Source organism: Camelus bactrianus, chromosome 11 (assembly GCF_048773025.1).
Source record: "Camelus bactrianus isolate YW-2024 breed Bactrian camel chromosome 11, ASM4877302v1, whole genome shotgun sequence".
Classification (NCBI taxonomy): Eukaryota; Metazoa; Chordata; class Mammalia; order Artiodactyla; family Camelidae; genus Camelus; species Camelus bactrianus.
Genome location: NC_133549.1, coordinates 41,398,241 through 41,418,992, shown reverse-complemented (window position 1 = coordinate 41,418,992; position 20,752 = coordinate 41,398,241). Strand labels below are relative to the sequence as shown.

Sequence of the window (20,752 nt, the reverse complement as noted above, 5' to 3'; positions counted from 1 at the left end):
AGTTTCCTGCCTTTGGAGTTCAGATTCATGTGGGGAAAGCAGGTACTGGTGCGGCTGTGTCCAGGGCAGCTCACCCAGCCACGTGCATGAGCCTAGAAATGAGAGATGGGTTCCTGATAGATCCCAGGGATGGGAAACAGTGTCTCATAAACAATGCCCAAATAACAAGTAAAATATTACACATGTGGAAAATTTAAATCACCGTGGGTTTATCTGTCTACCATTAAACTACTAGGTTGAAATGTTTCTCTCCTGTTAAGCAGGTTGTTTTGGTGCTCTGAAGGTGCAGCTTGAATATATTCATGATGGTGTATGGACACAGAGGTTGATATCCTCATGGTGTATGGATTTGTGTGTGTTTGGGCCCACCTGTGCCTGCTTGTAGGTAAATGGGCTCTAAGGCCAAGAGGAGGAAAGGCAGGAAGACCCATAGGATGTGACCTGTAGTCACAAAGGCTGGACACTTTGTCCTGGGGACCATCAGGTCAGTCAGTGAGGTAGTCATTGGTCCACTGGGCAGCAGTCACGGGGCTGGGCTGAAGATTCCTCATTTCCTAATTTGAGAAAACTACGGCCAAATTTTCCTTCAATTTTTATTTGCACCATAACACTCCATAGTCCAATTAGCCCCTAATAAGAGGGGCTTTGTGGCAGTGATGCCACCTTTGTGATGCAGAGCTGTATGATCCACTCTCTGTCTTCATTTTCACACTTGAGTCCCAGTCCAGTCGTCAGAACTAGTTAGGGGCCAACTGCATAAGCAGCCAAGAAGATGCTCTTCCCATTGCATCCCCTTTCTGCAGAGTTACAGTGCAGTGGCCTGCCAAGGGACCTGCAGGTCCCCTCAGCAGGAGGCATGGCAGCAGCCCTGGGACACAGTCATTTGCAGAGTTCTCCCAAAGGTCAGGCCCCAGGCCCAGCCTCTAAATCCTTCCCCAGTAATCCAGATGCCTAGGAAATAAGGAAGAAGCTGGGTGCAAGAAAGCCACAGCTGGGAACTGGAGAAGGTTTGGGCACTATGCAGGGCATGATGGCAGAGGCAGATGTCTGGGCTCTCCTGGGAAGCACTGGGCATAGGGGAGCTGCTGGAAGTGTGGGAAACAAGAGGAGGATGACCTGGGATTGGAGAAGAAGAAGAATCAGGGCCCCGTGTCGACCTGGGAGCTCTCAGGTAGGAGAGGAAGGCCTGCAAGAGGGAGACAGGAGAGGCCAGAGAGCCAGGCTCCTCTTGTAATGCATCCTCAACAACCACAAAAATAACTGGAATCTTTCTTTGGGTTTTTGAGAGATAATATGATAAGAAGATATTCTGTGACACAGAGAGGCAGAGTCGTGGCATTCTGGAGAGGTTCAGGTTTATTGCAGGACTGTGGTGTGGGGAATGTAGTGAAGTCCAGCCTGGGGAGAAATGTGTTAGTAGAGATGCCATGTGGCTGCAGGGGTCACAAGGACCAGCGCCTCCAGGACCACGGCTGGGAAGGGCAGTGGGAGGGCCTGAGACAGAGCTAGTGAGAGCCAAACCAACAGGAGCTGGAGTACACAGGCCCAGCCTAGAGGCAGTAAGATTTCATTTTTAAAAACTCTGTGCTAGTCAAATAAAACACATCTTTGAGCCTGATTCAGTTCATGGACCAGCGGTCTGCAGCCCTTGGTCTGTGTAACTGGACATAACTTATCTTTCTGCTTCAGACCAGAGCAGCAACATCGGTGCAGATACAGGGGAATGTGACATTTCCTGAGCCCCTGAGGCTAGAAGCCCCCAAGGAAGGGAAGTGGAGAGGTGTATCTCCCCATGGCTAGGGGAAGGGTGGAGGAAATTCAGAGGGAAAGGGCAGGAAAGAAGTAAGAATGAGGACTGGAAGAGTGAGGAAGGAGGTGATGAAGCCAAGAGGTAATAGGGAGCTGGCTCTGCCTGAACCTGGACAGGCTTGCCTGGGAATGGAGCATATGAAAAGGATGGGGGAATCAGAGCTCTGGGTGGCTAGTGGGACCACCCCCAGGAGGGGCTCAGAAGGTTGTTAAGGAGAAAAAGGAAGGCCAGCCAGGGAGGAGAAATGTGGCAGAGCAAAGGAAGTGGCGTGGGAGGTCAAGTCACAGCACCTGGAGCCCCTGGCTGCTTGGGCAGCATGCCGCAAGGCACGCGGTCAGTGGCTGTGGGGCTGCCGCAGTGCAGCGCCCAGCCTGGTCCCTGGCAGAAGGGAGGGTGGGAGAAAGGCCAAGAGGAAAGGAGGGAGGTCCCTGCTTTCTGGGTGTTCCAGATTAGACCCCTCTACCCCTAGAGGCCTCTGGCTGCTTTGCTCTGGACTACCTCCTCTGCCTGCCTTCAGCTCCGCCAGAGCTTCTCTGCAGTGAGCTCCCCCTGCAGCCATCCAGGAACAGAGGAAACCAGAGGTCATGCTGGCAGCTCCTGGCAGGAGGAGGAGAAAGGTCTGTGAGACAGGGCAGCTGGCTGGAAGGGGAGCTGTACCCACTTTGTAGGCATAGTAAGGTCAAGAATTAGAGAGAGGGACTCAGAGGACGGGTAGAGGACAGGAGGGTGAGAAGGGAGAGCAGCAGTGGCCTTGGAGCTTGAATAGACAGGAACGGGCACCAGGGCTGCTCTGCCCGGTCCTCAGGCTCCCTCTTGGCCCCGGGGTCTTTGCTGGGCTGGTGAAGGAAACTGAAGGAAACCAGGAGCCTTATAGGCAGCATCCAACCCGACCTGCCACAGAGATGTTCAGGAAGGAGGCCCTCATCCTACCATTTATCCCAGGACCTTTTGTCCTAATTCTCAAGGACAAAATGGTGCCTGCCTTGGGTATGGTACCAGGAGAGTTTGGTGACTCTGTGCTGGGGGCCTCTGTGTGGTTCTGGTTTGGAAAGAGCATGTGGGTTCGTGGCATTGGCTGAGCCTGGCATTCATGCCCCAGGAAGCTGTAGCTCTTAAAAGGCGTCCATCTTATCGAACAGGGAGCTGATGGTTTGCTGTTCGGAGGGTTTCTGGCTGAAGGCATTTTTGGTCCCAGAACAGAGGTCTCTGCCATCACTGGGATGGCCCTCCTGTTTGGGGTGCTAGCAACTGTTATTTGGAAAGCTTAGGGTTGAACTGATGGTCAGTGTCCCAGTGGGTGGATCAGTGGGCGGGTCTTGTCAGATGCAGAGTGTCCCAACATGTTTAGTCTGTATGCAGGCACGTGTGCACTTGCTTCATGCAATGTCAGGGAGGAGTGTGTAACACACTCCTGGGAAAACTGGCAGCAGCCACTTGGCTTATGTCTGCTGAGGTCCTCATAGGGAATGTGCGTTTAGCGGGGGATAAAGGTCAAGCTATTAATCTCCTTCCATCATCTGCAGAGTGAACACCTCCCTTCCCCTCCCCGCTGCCCAATCATGTATCCTTTCCTTTCTCTCTTTCCTCTTCCTCATCATTACTCAGGTGAGCTGGTTTGGGTTAGGAGGCCAATCTCATTTGGCCCTAAAAGAAGAGTGAAGAGAATTTGATAAGCTAAGGAAGGCCATCCTTATTCTAGGGACCAAAAGAGGTTTCGTGTTCCTCCATTCCACTCCGCTTCCCTAAGGAGCAGACACCAGGGCAGGCAGCCTTCCCACAGACTGTGACTGGGAGAGCCAGAATAAAGGAGGTATCCCCAGGCTGGAGACTTGGGCTCCTTTCCCCAGTCACCAAGGGCCTGGGAAGGAAAGTCTGAGGGCCCCAGATGAAGGAGAAAGAAAGTAGAAGAGAGGCGGCCAAAGATGGGAGGACAGAAGGGAGAGCAGAGGTGATGGACATGACCAGCTCCAGCTAAAGTCGGCTTTCTGGACACAGAAATAGGCTGGGTGTGTCGGGAAGGGGTTTTGGTTTTGGTTTTGGTTATTTCTTTAGGGAAGAGGCTCTGAAGTCTTTATCCTGTCTGCTGGGCTAAGCACTCAGTTCTCTGCAGAGGACACAGCGTTGGTTCTGGTTCAGCTTCTTCTAGAAATAATATTCACCCTCACTCTCCCACCTTCTGCCCTCCCAACCCAGCACACAGTTGCCTCTTCCCCAACCCTCACTTCCCTTTAACTTGGCTTTGAAGACCAGGTAATTCCTGGTTCCAGGGACACAGCCTAGAAGGCAGTGCAGACTTCTTAAGAGATGACCTCCCAGGTTGGGTACCAAAAAAGTTGAGAGAAATTCATTTCATGGCCCGTGGCTGCTTAAAAAAGGCGATTCCAGCATACAAATGTGATAAATGTTAACTGAGCATTAATCGCATTAAAGAGGGCCCTATAAACTTTTCATTTCTAATTAAATTCCTCCAGTGATGCTGCCCAAGCGAGCACTCTGGGCGTTTGTTTATGTGGAAAATTAAAATGCAAATACAATGGGATTTATTTCTAGGAGTGGAGCAATGGGCTGGCCCCTCTAGCTACTGGCCTCCAGGCCAGTCGAGCCAGGTAACTGCTTTTGGGGAGGTTCTGTTCCCCTTGGGACACATTTTGGTGTGAAGGGAAAGGCCAGAGTTCAAGGTCAAATTGAGTTAGAAATAAAGGAGAAGATGTGGAAAGAACGGAAGAGGAGAAAAAGCCAATAAACAGTTTAGAAAGAGAGAGAGAGACATTGTCCTGATTTCCCAGCCTCCTCCTCCAACTCACCTCTCTGGGAGAAGAGATCCAGACCTTGCTTGTGAACTGTGTCATCACAAGCCTTCCTTGCAGTTCCAGGATGAAGGGTGGATGTGGAAGAGAGAATTTGGAGGAGGTAGCCCTGCCAGATGTATTTGGGCTTTCTCCTCAAAGAACCGAGTGGTCATCAGCAGGGAGGGCCGGGGCCCTGGATTTACCCACAGCAGTTTGAGGGGCGGCTGCTGTCCACATAATGGTTTCACCGGGCTCTTCCTGCCAGTGCCAAGCGGCATTGACACAGGGCAGTGGAGCATAGAGGCTCAAACCGAGGACGCTGTGCATGCAAGCCCGCACGCACGCACGCAGCCTTCTCGAACGTGGGGAGAGCTGATCACTCATAAGAATAAACAAATGTCCCTTGCAGGGAGTCCTTTAGTGCTGTGATCCCTCCGATAAAGGTGGTAACTCTAAATGCTATTGAATGGAACGATCTAAAGTTCCTTTTACCAAAACATAAATTAAGTCGAGTGGAGAGAAAACCTGGCTAGGAAAAATCATTGGGGTTTATTAGTAGAGACACTGAAAGATTGCTGTGCTGCTCTATGGATAAGGAAATAGTAAATAGCATTAAAAAGTAGAGAGGGAAAGAGAATGGAAGTAGGAGAGATGATAAAAGGCAGAGCGCTAAACCACAAATAGGGGTACATGTACAAAGTCACAAACCAGATTTACGCCAAGCTGTGCAAAATCTACAGCTGGAACTGGCAGCACGTGGACAGACTACACACTCAGGCACCAGGCATCCAGAGAGCAGATGAGGACGTGTCAGTATAAAGGCGGATTGACCACAACATGGGCTCTCCGCACCGGATGCTGGAACTGGTCCATCAGCTTGGTCACGCAATGATCAAATGGGTAGTGTTCTATAGGCAGTCAAGGATACAGCCTTCTGAGGTTTTTAAAGGGCTTTGAACACATGAGTCTCTTGTGAGCTGGATCCACGTTCTAATGGCTCTCGAAGGCAGCAACCCATTCCCAGAATGGAGTCTGCTTGACTAGTTTTGTCGAATAGCCGCTACCCCTGTCCTCTTTATTCTATTTTATCCTGAGTTACTCTTTTCCTCTTTAGTGTTCACTTACGTCTCTTGGAAATGCACGTGCACTTGCTGACAAACAGGTTAATGACTGTGACAGCTCCCAAACACCTGGATGAAAACCCAAATCTTTAGTCAGTCATCTGTACACGTTGTCAATATGATGCCAAATATCTGGGGGTTTAGAGATATCCACATGATTAATTGAATTTCTTAGTTTTTATCCAGGCTCAGTACCAACACTGTTTTCATTTCATTGGTGTTTCATTTCATTGGGAAACACCCATTTTCAGAGGGAAATATTCTGGGAAAGAAAGTGTCGGGGTTAGAAAACATCTTTGATGTATTTGGGTCTCATTTCTGCTTTTCTGGGCTTGGCCTGAAAGTCAAGTGGAGAGCTGGTGGTTAGGTTAGGAGTATTTAGTATCTGAACAAGCACAGCTGATGGACACTTTCCCTGGAAAGTGGGGTGGGAGAGTAGCTCACTTTGTCCAAATAAAGCTTAAGCTACCTCGTAGGCCTGGCTTCGTAAGGGAATAATCCACTTTGCCTTCTTAAGGGAATATCAGAGTTCTCAACATATATGGTTTATCCTTTATTTATTCTTTCACTCATCCATTCAGAAAACCTTTGCTAAGCACCTACTATGTGCCAGACATAAGCCTACCTGGCATAGAAAGTGTAAGAAAGTGGGCTGTGGGAAGTGATTGTCAGAGTTTGAGTCTAGGTTCCGTACTCACTGGCTAGTGGTTGTGGGTAAATCTCAGATCCTTTCAGGACCTCAGTTTCCTCACTCATCTGATCTGGGGAGACTCACATAGCTATAGCTCTGTCATAGGTCTCGTCTGGGTTAAATGAGCTGTTCGCCATAAACCTGCTTAGAACTGTGTCTGGCAGATATCAAGTGCTCAATAGATGCTGGTTATTATTAGGACAGTAGGAATCATCAAGTAGTGTGTCTGTGTCAGTGTGTGTCAATGCTGGCTTGTGTGTGCAGAAACACTGAAATCTTTTAAAAATGCTTGAGGAGCCAAAAGGATGTTCTGTGAACAGAATTGTGTATCCTGAATGCCAGTGAGAATTATGGTCCATGAGCCCAGCTGGATTTAGGAAGGGGGCCTGCTCTGTGTACTTCCAGAAAAAAAAAAAACAACCACCTTGATGACTCAGTTTCTGACCATGGAACAGAATTAGTCAGATAATTGTCCCCTTTGTCCACTTTGTTTGAGAGCCCAGCCTGTGTGTGTGTTTGTGTGTGTGTGTGTGTGTGTGTGTGTGTGTATACTCCTTATGACTGCACACTCCTCCTCTGGGATGAGCCTACTACTGCTTGAAGAGTTGAAGGTTGGCATTTTCTGGGCTTCATGGCATTTTCATGGGTTGTGGTGCTTTGCATTCTGTAGCTTTTTTTTTTTTAAGAGGAAATGAAATGGTAATGGGAAAAAAATCCTTATTTGATGTGTTTGAAGGGTTCCTCTGATTCATAAATGTCTTAGAGGGGGAAGGACAGGGAGGTAAACAGGAAGAGGAGGGGAAGAGAGGAGAGAAAATGGAAATAAGGTAAAGGATGAAGAAAGAGAAGAGGAATAAGTGAGCAAATATTTGACAGATTCAAACCAAATTTATCTGCTATGATCCCGCATATCTAGCTATTCCAGGGACGCATGGGAAGTTGATCATAGTTGCAGTTATTTCTATAGCTAAGGGAATGGAATGGATTTTAAGAAAAAAAATTCAGGAGAAAAAAATTCACTTTGGGCTTAAAGTCTTCAGTGTAATTTCTCAAAGTAACTGGACATGATGAATTCTCCTATTTACCCTGTGCCCAGTATGAACAAAGATGAAAACCGACGTTTTCTAAACTCACAATGATGTGTTCTGGCTCGCCATCTTCATGGGAAAGCCTATGGAATAAGGCCGAGGCCCCAGGTTCTCCCTGCTGCTTTGGCCTAGTTAGGTAACCAAGTCCAGCTCAGTGGGCTTCTGTAAGATCCACACCCAAATGCCTTAACATTCACTCATCTGATTCCTTTCTTATTTCTTCCTTAATTCCCAGTTTAATGCCTAGATTCCACTCTTCCTCATTTACACCTATTAGCTGGTAAAGGTCCTGATTTTTGCCTTCTCCTTTTTAAAAAAATTTGGGGATGTGTGGTAATTAGGTTTGTTTGTTTGTTTTTAACGGAGGTACTGGGAATTGAACCCCAGACCTTGTGTATGCTAAGCACGCACTCTACCACTAAGCTATACCCTCCCCCAAAGGTCCTGATCTTTAAAATTAGAAAGTAAATAATTTTAATGAGCCAAGTTTGAATGTTGAGAGCTCAATTATCAACAAATTTTTTTTAATAATGGCAAAATGTGTAAGGGCCACCTCTTCCTTTCTGCCTGTTCATTCCCACAGTGCTGAGTGCAGCCCTCTGCATGGAGGTGGGTGGTGGTAGACTCTTATCAGCCCCCAACCCCTGCCCCGTCCACATGGACAGACGGCCAAGGAGAAAACTACCCCCTGCCTTCACGCTACCTGACTAATTTTTGCACTTCTCTGCTTAAATCACACACACATACCTTGATTTATGTTAGATTTTATTCACATTAACACACATGTGGTTATATATACACGCACAGGCCAATCTTACAGCTGCTTTACTCGGTAAGTCCTTATACACACAATAATAATAGCTAACAAATGTTTACTGCATGTTGCATGTATTAACTGATTTAAGTCCCATAAACAACCCCACAGGGATTTATAGGATGTTTATAGGTAAGGTAACTAGAGTACAGAGAAGTTGACCAACTCGCTCAGGTCACAGGCTAAGTAACACAACTAGGATTTGAACTCATGCAGTACTGGCTCTAAAACTCATGTGCTTTTCCACTACTCCATACGTTGTATCAGCTTTGGATCAAAGGGAGTGCAGGCAAGTGTAATCTCTTGGGCAGTAGGATATAGTCATGCGTGTACAACCTCAGAACAAAGACCATCCACCCTAGTAGAAAGTCATGCCTAGTATGAGTTTCTCTGCGTTTCCGTGGTGTTTGTGTGTGTGTGTGCATGTGCCCTGCGGGTGCAAGCCACAGCTGAGCCACATCATCTGGGGATGCTGGAAAGGAAGACAATGATGGCTAGAGTCACAGAGCAGAGTGAACTGGGGATTCTCAGAACCAGAGTGCATGTTCGGAGCTAGAGTTCCCATTCCCATCCATCCTCCTCTAGTCCCCTAGGAATCTAGACTCTCGACAGGCTTAGGGTTTGGCCCTGAGGCTTAACACTCCAAATTAGGCAGATACAGGGAGGGTGACACCAGGACCTGTGTCACTGTGGTAAGGTCAGAACTGTTCCCTGAAGCAAGGGAAACTTGTTCCCCGGAAGAATGAAACTGTGCATTTGGTCATCGATAAGAGATTCGTCCTGCACCTGTAGAATCCTCCTTCTGGAAATGAGCAGTGCAAGTGACCAAGTCAGAGTAAGCTAAAAAAGCTAAAGAATGGGTCTTCTCACCCACAGCCACACCAAGAAAGTAGTTACTAAATCATACACTGCCACCCTGATCCAACATCATTACTCAACCCACATCACTGAGGAGACACCCATTAACCTAATCTCTGAGACATACATTACGAAAAAGAAAGATGCTGATATGATCAACGAACACAGCAATTCAAAGCAGAAACACAGACATTGCCACCAAACAATACTCAAATTCCTCCAACTCAGTGTTACACAAAGTGCAGTCACCTTGGTACAATACCACAAAACATCAAGTAACAAACCTTAAGCCAGCTGCCGGAATGTGTCAGCAAGGTGCAATACATGGTAACACACAACACAATTCAAACTCTCCATCCCACAGGCACACCCATACACAAAGGCTGAAATCATGTGGCCACCTGAGCGATCATAAACACTGGGCAGACACACACACAGATGGAGCCAGCAGTGCAACTCCCAACCCTCCGGCATCCCCAGCAGGACATGGTCACCTCCGCAGCCTCCCCAAACCAGTGATCTCCTGATCCCCAGCACAGTGCAGGCTGCCAGAAAGCAGTAGTGCCGTCCCATTTCTCCAGCAGGTGTATGTGTCTAGACCATCACCTCCAATAAGGCCTCTGGGCTCTCGTTGCTAGTAAGAGAGTAGACTGTCCCCTGAGCCTGCTTCCCGAGACAGAACAAATCAGCTCTCTCCTGGTTGGGGTTTAATAAGACTTCACTGTTACTGAAAATGACAGAGCTCCAGGGGTGGAGGGCAAGGTGCAGGTGGGGTGGGAGGGGGCTCGCCAAGCTGGGTGCAGGAATCCCCCTTCCTCCACCAAGCCCTGCCTTCAGTGGCCATTCCAGAGCTGGAGCCCTCTTGCTGGGTGTTCACTGAGTATCGATTCAGTCTGCAAGCAATTTTAATATTTCTTCAGGGACTTTCCAGCTACAGCACAAGTCATTAATTCACCCTCCCAAATTGCTTATTCAATAGCAGGAACATGGCTCCTGAATAAAGTCCCAGAATTTATGTGACTCACACGAGTCAGGAGGTCAAACAACTGTTATGGAGCGAAGTTAAAAATCCAAATAAAATATTGACACTTTTTTGGGGAGGGGGAGAGGGGAGTAAAGGTATTTAAAATAGGTTTTTGTTGCAATGCCCCCAGGATAAAGAAAGGAAGGAGACTGAAGACAAGTTGGAGTTTATAAAATCAATGGAATTTATTGCACATCTACTTGGCATTTAATAATTCTCTCATTTCCACATGCCCCCACCCCATCCCATCCTGGCCATAGACAGAAAGATACACAGGTATACAAATGCACATTTATGCACATCAATACTGGTGCCCAGACCAATATAAAAATGCAATTGTGATGTGAGCATCTGAAACACCTTGGAAGTGAACAGTGATGAGTGTGGAGTCGTGTATGACGGTGGCTTACAGATTTGACAGGAAGGCATAACTGGGCAGAAATTCATGAGGAGAGTTTGGATAAATATATCCAGTATTATAGATCTTGGATCAATGCATTAGAGCAGACATGAATATAAAGATACACTAATCATAGAAATAGTTTCTAGAAACAGAAACTGAGAAACGCACCTGTATTCAGTATCACCACATGATCTTGTACATGATTTGGAAAGTAGATAGAGAGACAGGGAAATGGAGAGAGAGATAGAGATGGAAACATATAGAGAGAGAATTTAGAAAATCTATCCTCAAAACTACAAATGAATATAAAATATACTGAAATTGTAGCCACTTAACCTAAAATTGAGGTTTGTTTATAACACAGACATGATGCTTATCAAATACATCTATGGTACATGCACAGGAGAGAGTAAGCATGTTTAGAATCACAGCTACATGCAATCTCTGTTCATTGTCTGCATACACATTTGCACAGTTGTCCAGATCATGGATGTGAAAAGACGGAAGGAAAAAATTTGCTTATGCCCAAATAGTTAATAAACACAAAGAAACTATTAATATATAAATTTTCAGAAGAGGTCACATGGTTCAGCCTACAGAGATTGGAGTCACAGACCCAAAGTCTGGCTCCATTTCTATGAAGCATGTGACTTTGGGCAAGTTGCTTAGCCTCTCTGTTGTCTCCTTGGTAAAACAAAGAACACACCTATTTCATTGAGTTGTAGTTAGGATTTGGATGAGAAAATTCACATTACAATGCATTACATTATCATAGCATTACTCTACAATACATAGAGTGAATATGAAATAAATGAGTTGTACTTTTACTATTATTATATATAGCTCTTCTATTCAGGCCCAGTTTCTCATAGATTCTACCATCTGTTCTTAATTTTTTAAAAATCTTTTTTGGGGTAATTAGTTTTATTTATTTATTTTAATGGAGGTACTGGGGATTGAAGCCAGGACCTCTCGTGCATGCTAAGCATGCACTCTACTACTGAGCTATACCCTCCCCTCCCTGGTCTGTTTCTGGTACAGCTGACTTATGCTACCCAGTGGTTAGCAGTGTGGGTTCTAGAGTCAGGTGCCCAGGTTTAAACCTTGGCTCTGCTACTTAACAACTGTGTGACCTTAGGCAAGTTACTTAACCTCTCTGAGCCTCAGCTTCCACTTCTATAGAACAGGGATAATGATCTTCATAAGAAATTGTGAAATACAAATTAAACAATCCATGTAAAGTACTTAGCCCAGTGCCTTGGCACACGGTGAACATATATTTGGTCACTATGTCCCTTAAAATTATGTTATTGTTATTATTAGTAATAGCGTTTAATAACATTCACTTGCTATTCAACAAATGGTTTTTAAGTACTTATGCCAGGCACTGTTGCTAGGTGCCAAAAATACAATGGTGAGAAAAATGGGCATGACATGTGCCCTTCTTTGCAGAGCTCAGAGTCCAGGGGAGGACTCACTGTGAGTTGAGTAAGCAAGAAAACAGGTTTCACCTCTGGGCTGGACCCTACGTGGAAGAGGGGAACAGAGAGAAATAGACTGGAAAACCAGGGCGGAGCCAGATTGGGAAAGATTCTGAAGGCCAGGCTGAGGAATTCTGAATTTATCCTGTAGGTAATAGGAAGCAATTGTAGGGTTTAGCCACATCACATTCTTTCAGGAGACTGGGTGGATTGTTTTTGAAAACTGGCTTAATGAGGTGAGAAGTGGGAGGGGCTAGAGGCAGGGAGGCCAGGTGGTCGATAGCAGGCCCCACCTGCTGCTGCTAAGGGCCCCTTCCCTCCAGGCTCCCTTCTGCTTGCAGAGGGAGGTGGCGTGCCTGTGGAGGGAAGGGAAGGATGGACAGGGAGGACTTGTCCCAGCAGTAAGTCCACACAGCACCCCTTTCACCACTGGGTGGACAGCTGGTAGACCCCAGCTCTAGCCCAGAAGCCCTGACAGATGAAGGTAGGGCCAGTGGTGAGAGGAGCTAGTCTGGTCACGCTCTGGGCTTGGCATGCACCGCAGACTGGTTTCCAAATGGTTAGTTAAACACATTGCCCCTTAATTTTTAATCCTATGCATATCTTGAAGTTAAATCAATCCATATGCTTACCGTTCATCATATAAACCATCACTATTGCCCCCTTGGGCCAGGCCCATGGCCCATCTAGCCTGGTAAATTATATCTGGCCTGGGCTCCCGGGGACACATGGTAGAAGGATTATCGCCCTCAGTGCCAGTCTTAGAAGGCTAAATTGATGCAGAAAATAAGCCTGGTACCTAAGGAAACCACTGGGAATCTATCAGCCTAAAAGGTACCAAAAACTATTTTGAAGTTATTTTTAATTTGTAGCTTATAGTTTAGTTTCCACAGAGGAACCAATAGCTTCTTGAATTTTGGTTCCTGCGTCTGATGGGGTCAGGATTAGCAGATGGAGGGAAATGTGGATTGATCGAGTATCAGTAAAGAACCTTCTTTAACTCACTAGGACATTCTCCCAACTCTTTCAGGAGTAGTTTCTTTATCTCCTGGCTTAAGCTAGTCTTCTCAAATATAAGAGAGTTTAAGAATAATCTAGAGAATTTGCTTAAATACTGATTCCTGGGCCCCACCACCATCAGAAATTCTAATGTCAAAGGTCTGAAGGAGGCTCCAGGGATTTGCATGTTAGCGTGTGCCCCAGGGGATTCTAATGCAAGCGGTTCAAAGACAGTAGTTTGAGGACAACTTTGTGCAAGCTTTTAGATAGGACTGTCATCTCTCAGAGCTCAGTTGTGACTTTTTAGAAGCAACAAGAGAGGCAGAAACTTTTGACATGTTTGGGGGGAACCCTGGTCACCTTGGAACCTGTGTATTCCAGCTTTATCCTGCTACAGCCAGAATGGAAGGTCCTGCCCATAGCTTCCTGTCACCAGCACACGCACAGAACCCTGCCTGATGTATGGTCAATTGTCCAAACTGGAGCCTGAGCCTAAGAAAACAGAATTCATGTGAAGCACTTCCAGGCTGCCAGCAGGGAGGGCAGGGTGGCTGCTGTTTCCTTTTGGTTCCTGCGGGGAGGAGGTAGTACATTTCAGTTCTTCAGTTCCTGGGACACACAGAGGGGAGATTCCATGCCCTTAGAGTTCTCAGAAGTAGGGAAAGGTAAGAACCATACTGGGGAGAGGTGAAATTTTCCTGAATGATCTATGAGATCTCACTTGCGATTCTGCCATGAAAAGTCTCCAGCTGTTTTCATTGCTGTGATTTGCCTCAGGGCAGAGCTAGGGACACGTGTCTGATGTAGGCAGCTCTAAAAGACCTGAGTTAAAGCAATTACCTGCATTCATTGGGCAAAATATCCTTCGCTGAAGCAAATATTGTTTTGCCCTCTTGGATGATCAGCCTGTAGTCCCTAGGCAGCCTGAAGTCACTGGTAGAGGCCCCTCCCACCATCATCTGGCTTGATGGGCAGTGGGGCTAGCTAGCCTGGCACATTTCTACCCCGGAGTTCCTCTGATTTACCCAATCAGAAAAGATTTCCCCATACCAGAGATTAAATATTTTCTGCAAGGACTAAACTAGGCAATTTAAACTGATTTATACAGGTATATAACACATGTGTGTAGATACTTGACTTCTTGCCCCAAAGACTCTTTGAGCAAACCAGTGATATGACCAGGCCTGGGGCCAGCCAGCCATTCTACTAGGAAGTAACTCCAAAGTGGAGAAGGCAGTCTGTCCTGGGCACTGGGACAGGATTTCACAGGGACATGCTTGGAGATTCCACGTGTGCATCATGCTGTCAGCAGCTGGTTCCAGTGGGTGGAATACTCCCATTTTATAGAGGGCTGTGCTGAAGCTCAAGAAGCCTCTTCGCCTTTGTTTCTCAGAACACCATAGAACAGGAGACTAGAACAACAGATCCAGGAGTTTGGGCTTTTGAATATTTCTCTCCTGGAGGCAGTATGGCTTCACGGCTAAGGGTATAGGTCCTGGGATTGGTCTACCTGAATTCAAAGCCCAGGTTTTCCATTTCTTAAATGGGTGACTTTGGGCAAGTTATAATATGCCTTACCTGCAGAATGGGTCCTGGTGAGGATTTAATGGACTATTTGTTTGAAGCACTTAGGACATTGCCTCGCTCAAAGTAAATACTCAGTGGACAATAGTATTTTATTACTGGCACCTCCGATGAGGAAGCATAGCTCCTAGAAATCCTGCCCAGCCTAGTCCTAGTAATGCTGCCACCTAACTCCCTCCAAGGTGAGCTGTCTGAGGTCACCTTAATGCTAACAGGACCTCTTCTTGTCTCCACCTCAGGGGACATTTTTGCACACCATTTATTATCATATAATGCAATGCAATATAGTATCATACATAACATAACATAATATGATGGGTAGGTTAACTTGGAAACCCTGAGGCGGACCGTGGATGGATGGATAGATGAATAGATACATTTGTACTAAGTATACATACATTATATCATTCTATTGATTTGTAAAAAGTTCCCGGTCTGCCTGGCTGTAATGAGATTTTTGAACTTTGCGTGGCGATCAATGAGAGGAATATTATTGGCCTGGAGAATTGATATACCTGCTCTCAGTGGCTTGTTCTGCTCCCAGGCTGCCCCGGCCCCCCAGGTGTACGATTCCAGCAGACACTTAACCTTTTTTACAGTGTCATCAGGCTAAAAGGAATCTAATAGTGACACAGGACTTGTGCTCAGCACTCTGCCACTATTGCTTTCCTGTCACAAATAATTTATAGCCTTCTATTTCCATCCCCGAGCCTGCACCCCAGCCCTGCCTCCCACTTTCCCCCAGCTCCCAGGAATCAATAAGCTCACATAGCCACAGTGGGACTTCAGGGTGCAAGGAGACAGACAGACAGACAGACAGAGGGAGGGGAGACAGAGAGAGGGCAGAGACAGACAGAAGGGGAGAGAGAAAGTGAAGCACGGAGGAAGGATGAGTGGAAAAGATGGAGGAGGAAGAGGGAGAGAGAGTAGAATCAGAAGAGCTGGGAATCTCCCTGGTGCTTTCTTAGAACTGAGAGTGTCTCTGTTGCTTCATGAGTTAAACAAACTGTAAATAGGAGACGCATTACATGCTTTCATGCTAACTCACAGAGCCAAGTGACTGTTTTGATCTCCAGCGTGGCAGGGAGGGTGGCGACCTCCCAGAAATTTAACCAAAGAGGGAATGACTTCACCTGCCTTGTCATCCCTTACTCTAAAGCTCTGCCGTAGCCCCCTGGCCTCTCTTGGGTCCTGAGGGAGCTGCTGCTCATCCTGTCTCTGAATCCTTCCCAGCGCCCCCAAGCAAAGGGCCCCAGTCTGTCTTCCGGAGAGTCTCTCTGATGCATCTCTTTTGGGGTCAGGCTCTGACACCTGCTGCTGTTTCCTGTCTTCTCAAGTGCTCTTCCCAGGGTCCCCGCAGCAGCTGCTCTGACCAGGCTGGGCATATTGGCCTGAGAGACCTTCTTGCCTGCACCTAGCTCAGCCCCTCCATAGAAAGCAGCCAGGCCTGGGGTCACTCAGAGGAATACTACTGCCAGTAGCTATTACTATAGCTAGCATTTATTGAGCCAAGCATCATACTAATCATTTTATGTGAATTATCCTATTTAATCCTCATGACAATCCTATGAAGTGGAGAGTATTATTATCTTATTTTACAGATGAGGGAATAAGAAACTGCTGGGCATTTCACAGGCAACAAGTAACAGAGCTGGGACTCAGATTCAGGAGACTGAGCCCAGAGCCTGTCCACTTCTTCCCTTTGCTCCGCTCACACCCTCGTGAGGGTGAGATGCTAAGTGCCTGAAGTCCCTGTGCTGGACCAAGGCAAAGCCCAGGATGTTCCCCGGAAAGGTGGGGGAGAGAGCGCATCCCTGTGAAGGAGTTTGCTGGAAGGAAGAGTAGGGAGCAGGTATCCCGGGAGGGCAGTCTTTCTGTAGAAATAAGAAATGGCACCTCCCAGCCCCCAGTAGAGACGTGCCCTCCAAGGTTCCTGATTGTAACCTGAGATCAGCTCATGCCCACCGCCTGGGACACGGGAACGGACACCAAGAGCATTAGCAACTCACAACAGGCACCCTGCCTAGCTCCTCTCCCCTGCACCACCACGCCGCTGTCAAGGAGTAGTGATTTTCCATCACTTGCTGCCTCAGCTAAATTCTGCACCAGTGCCCCAGGGGTCAGAGGCTCTGGGTAACAAAGACAGCAACTCCACAAGGCCATCCAGTTGTCTGTCTCCCCTAGCCTCTGTCCTGTGGCTCCCTCAGTCCAGAACCCGTCAGCCCTCAAGCCAGAGCCACCCACAGACCCACTGAAATCCCAGAAGTTTTTGCTGCAATGAATGAGGAGCAGGCGCTCTGAGCTGCTCAGCCTCCTTCTAGACTCTTCCCAGAGACCAGCCTACACTGCCTTTCACCACTGTCAGGTCTTCCCCATTGTGATCACGCTCCAAACCCAGAATTTTTGACATCTTCACAACATACGGTCTCCTGCCACCTCCTCCCTGAGCCCACCATTCCGTTCTCTCCTTGCTCTGCCTTCTCTCGCCGTCATCCACTTTCAGGCAGCTTCAGTGTCTCCTTCTTCACGGGTTCTTCCTCCTCAGCTTACTCAGGTCCTTCCTCCTCTAAACAGCCTTCTATCCACTCAGCTGCCGGTTCCATCCTCAGCTTCCACACTTTCCTCTCCTTTCCTTTTCTACAAACTTCTGAAGCGAGAGTCTCCGTCCACTGCCTCCCTCTGCCTGTCCACTTCCTCTGCTCTTTGTGTCTGGCTTCTGCCTCAGTTGCTTTGTTGGGGCTGCCCTCCCAAGGTCACTAGTGGTCACCAAATTCCCAGATCTGGTGCCTCTTCTTATTCCCAAGTCCCTCCAGTCTATATGTCACCATTGATGCTGTGGATTATGTTTCCCTTCTGGAAATGTTCTTTGTTGACTTAGCTAAAACTGCCTGATCCTGGTTCTGCCGTTTCCTGTAAGACCAACTCTGACCCCTGTGCAAGGTCAGGTTGTTTTCCTCAGTTTCTGATAGTTGGTGTCCTCCAGCGTCTGCTTCTTAGGCCTCTCGTCTCAACCAACACTCCTTTCCCTGACAATCTCCCCAGTCCATACCTGCTGGGCCATGCCCTCCCCACCAACCCTTGACACTTGCCTACCGCCTCAAATGCTGCATGTCAAGAACCAAACCAGTCATCTTCCCGCATCCCTCTTTCTGACAGCGGGACACACCACCAGCCTGCCAGGTGTAGTCATCCGGCATGCTGGAGCCATTGGTTGTCTCCAGTGAGTTGCCAGATCCTGACCATTCTGCCTTCACAATGTCTTGTGAATTCTTCCCTCTCTATTCTGAGACCAGCCCCTTATGGCCTCTTGCCTGTAGATAACTCTGCCTGGATTGGTTTGTGCACGTCCCCTTCAGTTTAGAAATTGCTCATGGCTTGAGACTCTCTAAACCTGGTTCCTGTGTGCTGGGGGAAGTGTGACAAAGCAACAAAAAGCACACATTTTAGAGACAGAATTCGAACGCTGCCTGAGCTGGCAGTGTGATTCTGAGTAAGCTCCTAACCACTGTCGGCTTCGGTTTTCAATCTGCAAAATGAGGATAATAGTGTTTACTTTGGAGGTTGTTGTCTGAGAATTTACAGTAGTGTATATACAGGAATAGAAATTGCGTAGAATATTGGCACATAATGGATGCTCAATAAGTGGAAAATACCTATTATCATCATTACCTCCAAGTTTTCAGCCTTATTTCCTCTTACTCTCTTACATATACCGCCACAGCTCCTGGTCTGGGCATTAACCGCTAACCTGGCATGTGCGCTTGGCTTCCAGGCTTTGCTTCCACCCTCCTCCAGCGCCTGCGTGTAACCCCCTCCTCTCTGCTTCTATGTTCATCTTAGAATCATGTTATTATTTACGGGGGAAAGAGACCTTAAAGATCCTGTTGTCTAACCTCTTTATAGCTGAAGAAACTGAGGCCCGGAAAAAGATAAAGATGAGGTCAAAGCCATGCAGCCTGGTGTTTTTTCCACTATCCACTGTGCCTCTGGTTCCTGTGTGTGTGTGTGTGTGTGTGTGTGTGTGTGTGTGTGTGTGTGTGTGTGTGTATTCAGCCTTACTCTGCTTTGAAGATCTACATCAAGTTCCGCCTCCAAAGACTCCTTTCCCATTTCTCCCACTTGCAAGGGGGATGATTCCTCCCCTGCATCCTCTAGGCACTTACTGCCTGGCCCCCTAAGGGTTCCTTGGCTTTCTCTGGGTATGTGTCCTCCCCCCAGCTTCATTCCATGCATGGCTTGTGACTCACCTGGCTGGTAAAGATGAACTTGGCTCACCCATCTCTCTGTGGAGAGAAGCAATGCCTTCAGAAAAGTGGCTTCCAGGGGCACCCGATTTGACCAGTGGCTGGAGGGGAGTGTTCCTCCATCCTGCCCCTAGGGTGGGTCTCTTGCATCGCTGAGCCCTGGGGCCTTGGGTCACTGACAGTTCCCATCCCTGGGATGTTCGATCTGGACCCCCACCCCTGGGAGTGCATAGGGAGGGCACCAGGCTTTTCGCCCAGCCTAGCAGAGAAGCTGTGATCCAAGTAAGGTCTCTGAGGAGGAGGGCAGTGGGCCAGCGAGCTGGGCAGGGGCAGAGCTTTGATGAGTTTGAGAGCACTAAGTGGGCTCAGGAAGTTGCCTAGGGCCTGACATCTGGCAAAGGGACCATGTGCTGGGTCAGGATCCTGGAGACAAAAGGGTTGGTTACCTGTGACCCAGCGGTTCCCTGGGTACTTCCCTTTAGCTCACAAAATGGGGAAATCTCATCCCGTCCCCCGACTCTGGAGGACTGTGATACAGTCCCAATAGGAAAGTCAGTTCCAAAATGATCTCCAGACTCCTCTCAGGAGGAGATGTGTGTGGTTGAGGAGGGAAGGGTGGACAGCAAGTCATCAGGGCAATCCCCATGCCCAGGAAGGGGAAGGATGCTGTGCTCCACTCACTCTGCTACCCTGATCCTTGCTACCAAACATCAAGCTGCAGTTCAGACGATGCACACGACAGGACAGAATGCAGACCGCCTCTGTGCAGGGCTGCAGGACAGAATGCAGACTGCCTCCGCCCAGGGCTGCGCTAGGCTGGATCCACAGAGCCAACGTGAGGGCAAGCTCATGCCTTGTAGCAGTCAGAGAGGGCAGAGGTTCAGGGAGCATATGGGTGAGGAGGAAGCTGAGGAGCTTGGGGGAGCGCCTCTGCAGGGCTGGGCTGGATTGGCCAGGGCAGGAGAGGGCATGTGATGTGTGATGCTGTTGTGATGCTGTTGCAGGATCATCCGGACCAAAGTTCAGCAACCTTTCCACCCAACGCCGGATGGAGCCGGGACCGGAGTGACTGCCCCTGGCCACACCATTGGTAAGAGGGCTGGGGGGAAGTGAGGAAGCTGGGCACCCTGAGAGCTGGGAAGCGCAGCCTCATCCCTGGGAAATGCACAGCTGTCTGAGGTCCAAGCCTGTGCTCTCCCTGGGCTCCTAGAGGCTTGGGATCTGCCTGATAAACTAGCTCCCCAGGACCCCTCTCTGCCTCCCACCCGCATCTCCTCCCAGCTGCCTTGCCTTTATCAGTCTGTGTGTCTGTCTGTCTCTCTCTTTCCCCTCTAGCTTTCCTTCTCCTTCCCTTCCTCCTCCCCCTTCTCCATCTTTCGTTCTCTTTCTCCCTCTCTGCCCCTCTCTCTTTCTTACCTACTTGCTTGTTCCATTTCTGTTTAACATTTTTAAGATTATTCTCCTTTCTTCTCCCCTCTTCCTTCCTGTCTGCCTTTCCCTTTCTCTCCTCTCCTCTCTGTAGGTGAGGATCTGTCTCTCTCCCCTTCTCCTCATGGCCCCCTCCCTCTTGGCCCATCTCTCTGGATCCCTTGGTCTCTCTCTTATCCACTCGGTGACTCTCCATCCCTCTCCAGCCTCCTCATCAATTGACCCTCTCTCATGGCCTCTCAGAGATATAACCCAGGCCCACCAAGACATCTGCTCACACCCCACACCTACTGTCTTCCCTTTGGCCCAAGGGCACTTGGTGCTGCTGAAGCTATATATGAGGCCTGGGGCTTGAGGAGCTGGGATGTGGTTAAACTCCTCCTGCCACCTCTCTTGGCAGCTATCCTCTCTCTCTTGA

At 48.2% G+C, this 20,752-nt stretch overlaps 1 protein-coding gene across 5 annotated transcripts in view; it reads left to right on the top strand.

Annotated features, from left to right (window-relative positions):
• PAX2 (paired box 2) overlaps positions 1–20,752 on the top strand; it is an 80,918-nt gene that overhangs the window by 13,484 nt on the left and 46,682 nt on the right. For all 5 annotated transcript variants that reach the window (XM_074373764.1, XM_074373762.1, XM_074373763.1 and 2 more), the window contains exon 5: positions 19,911–19,996. In XM_074373764.1, the coding sequence (XP_074229865.1) occupies positions 19,911–19,996 (86 nt within the window). The remainder of the gene's footprint in view (positions 1–19,910; positions 19,997–20,752) is intronic.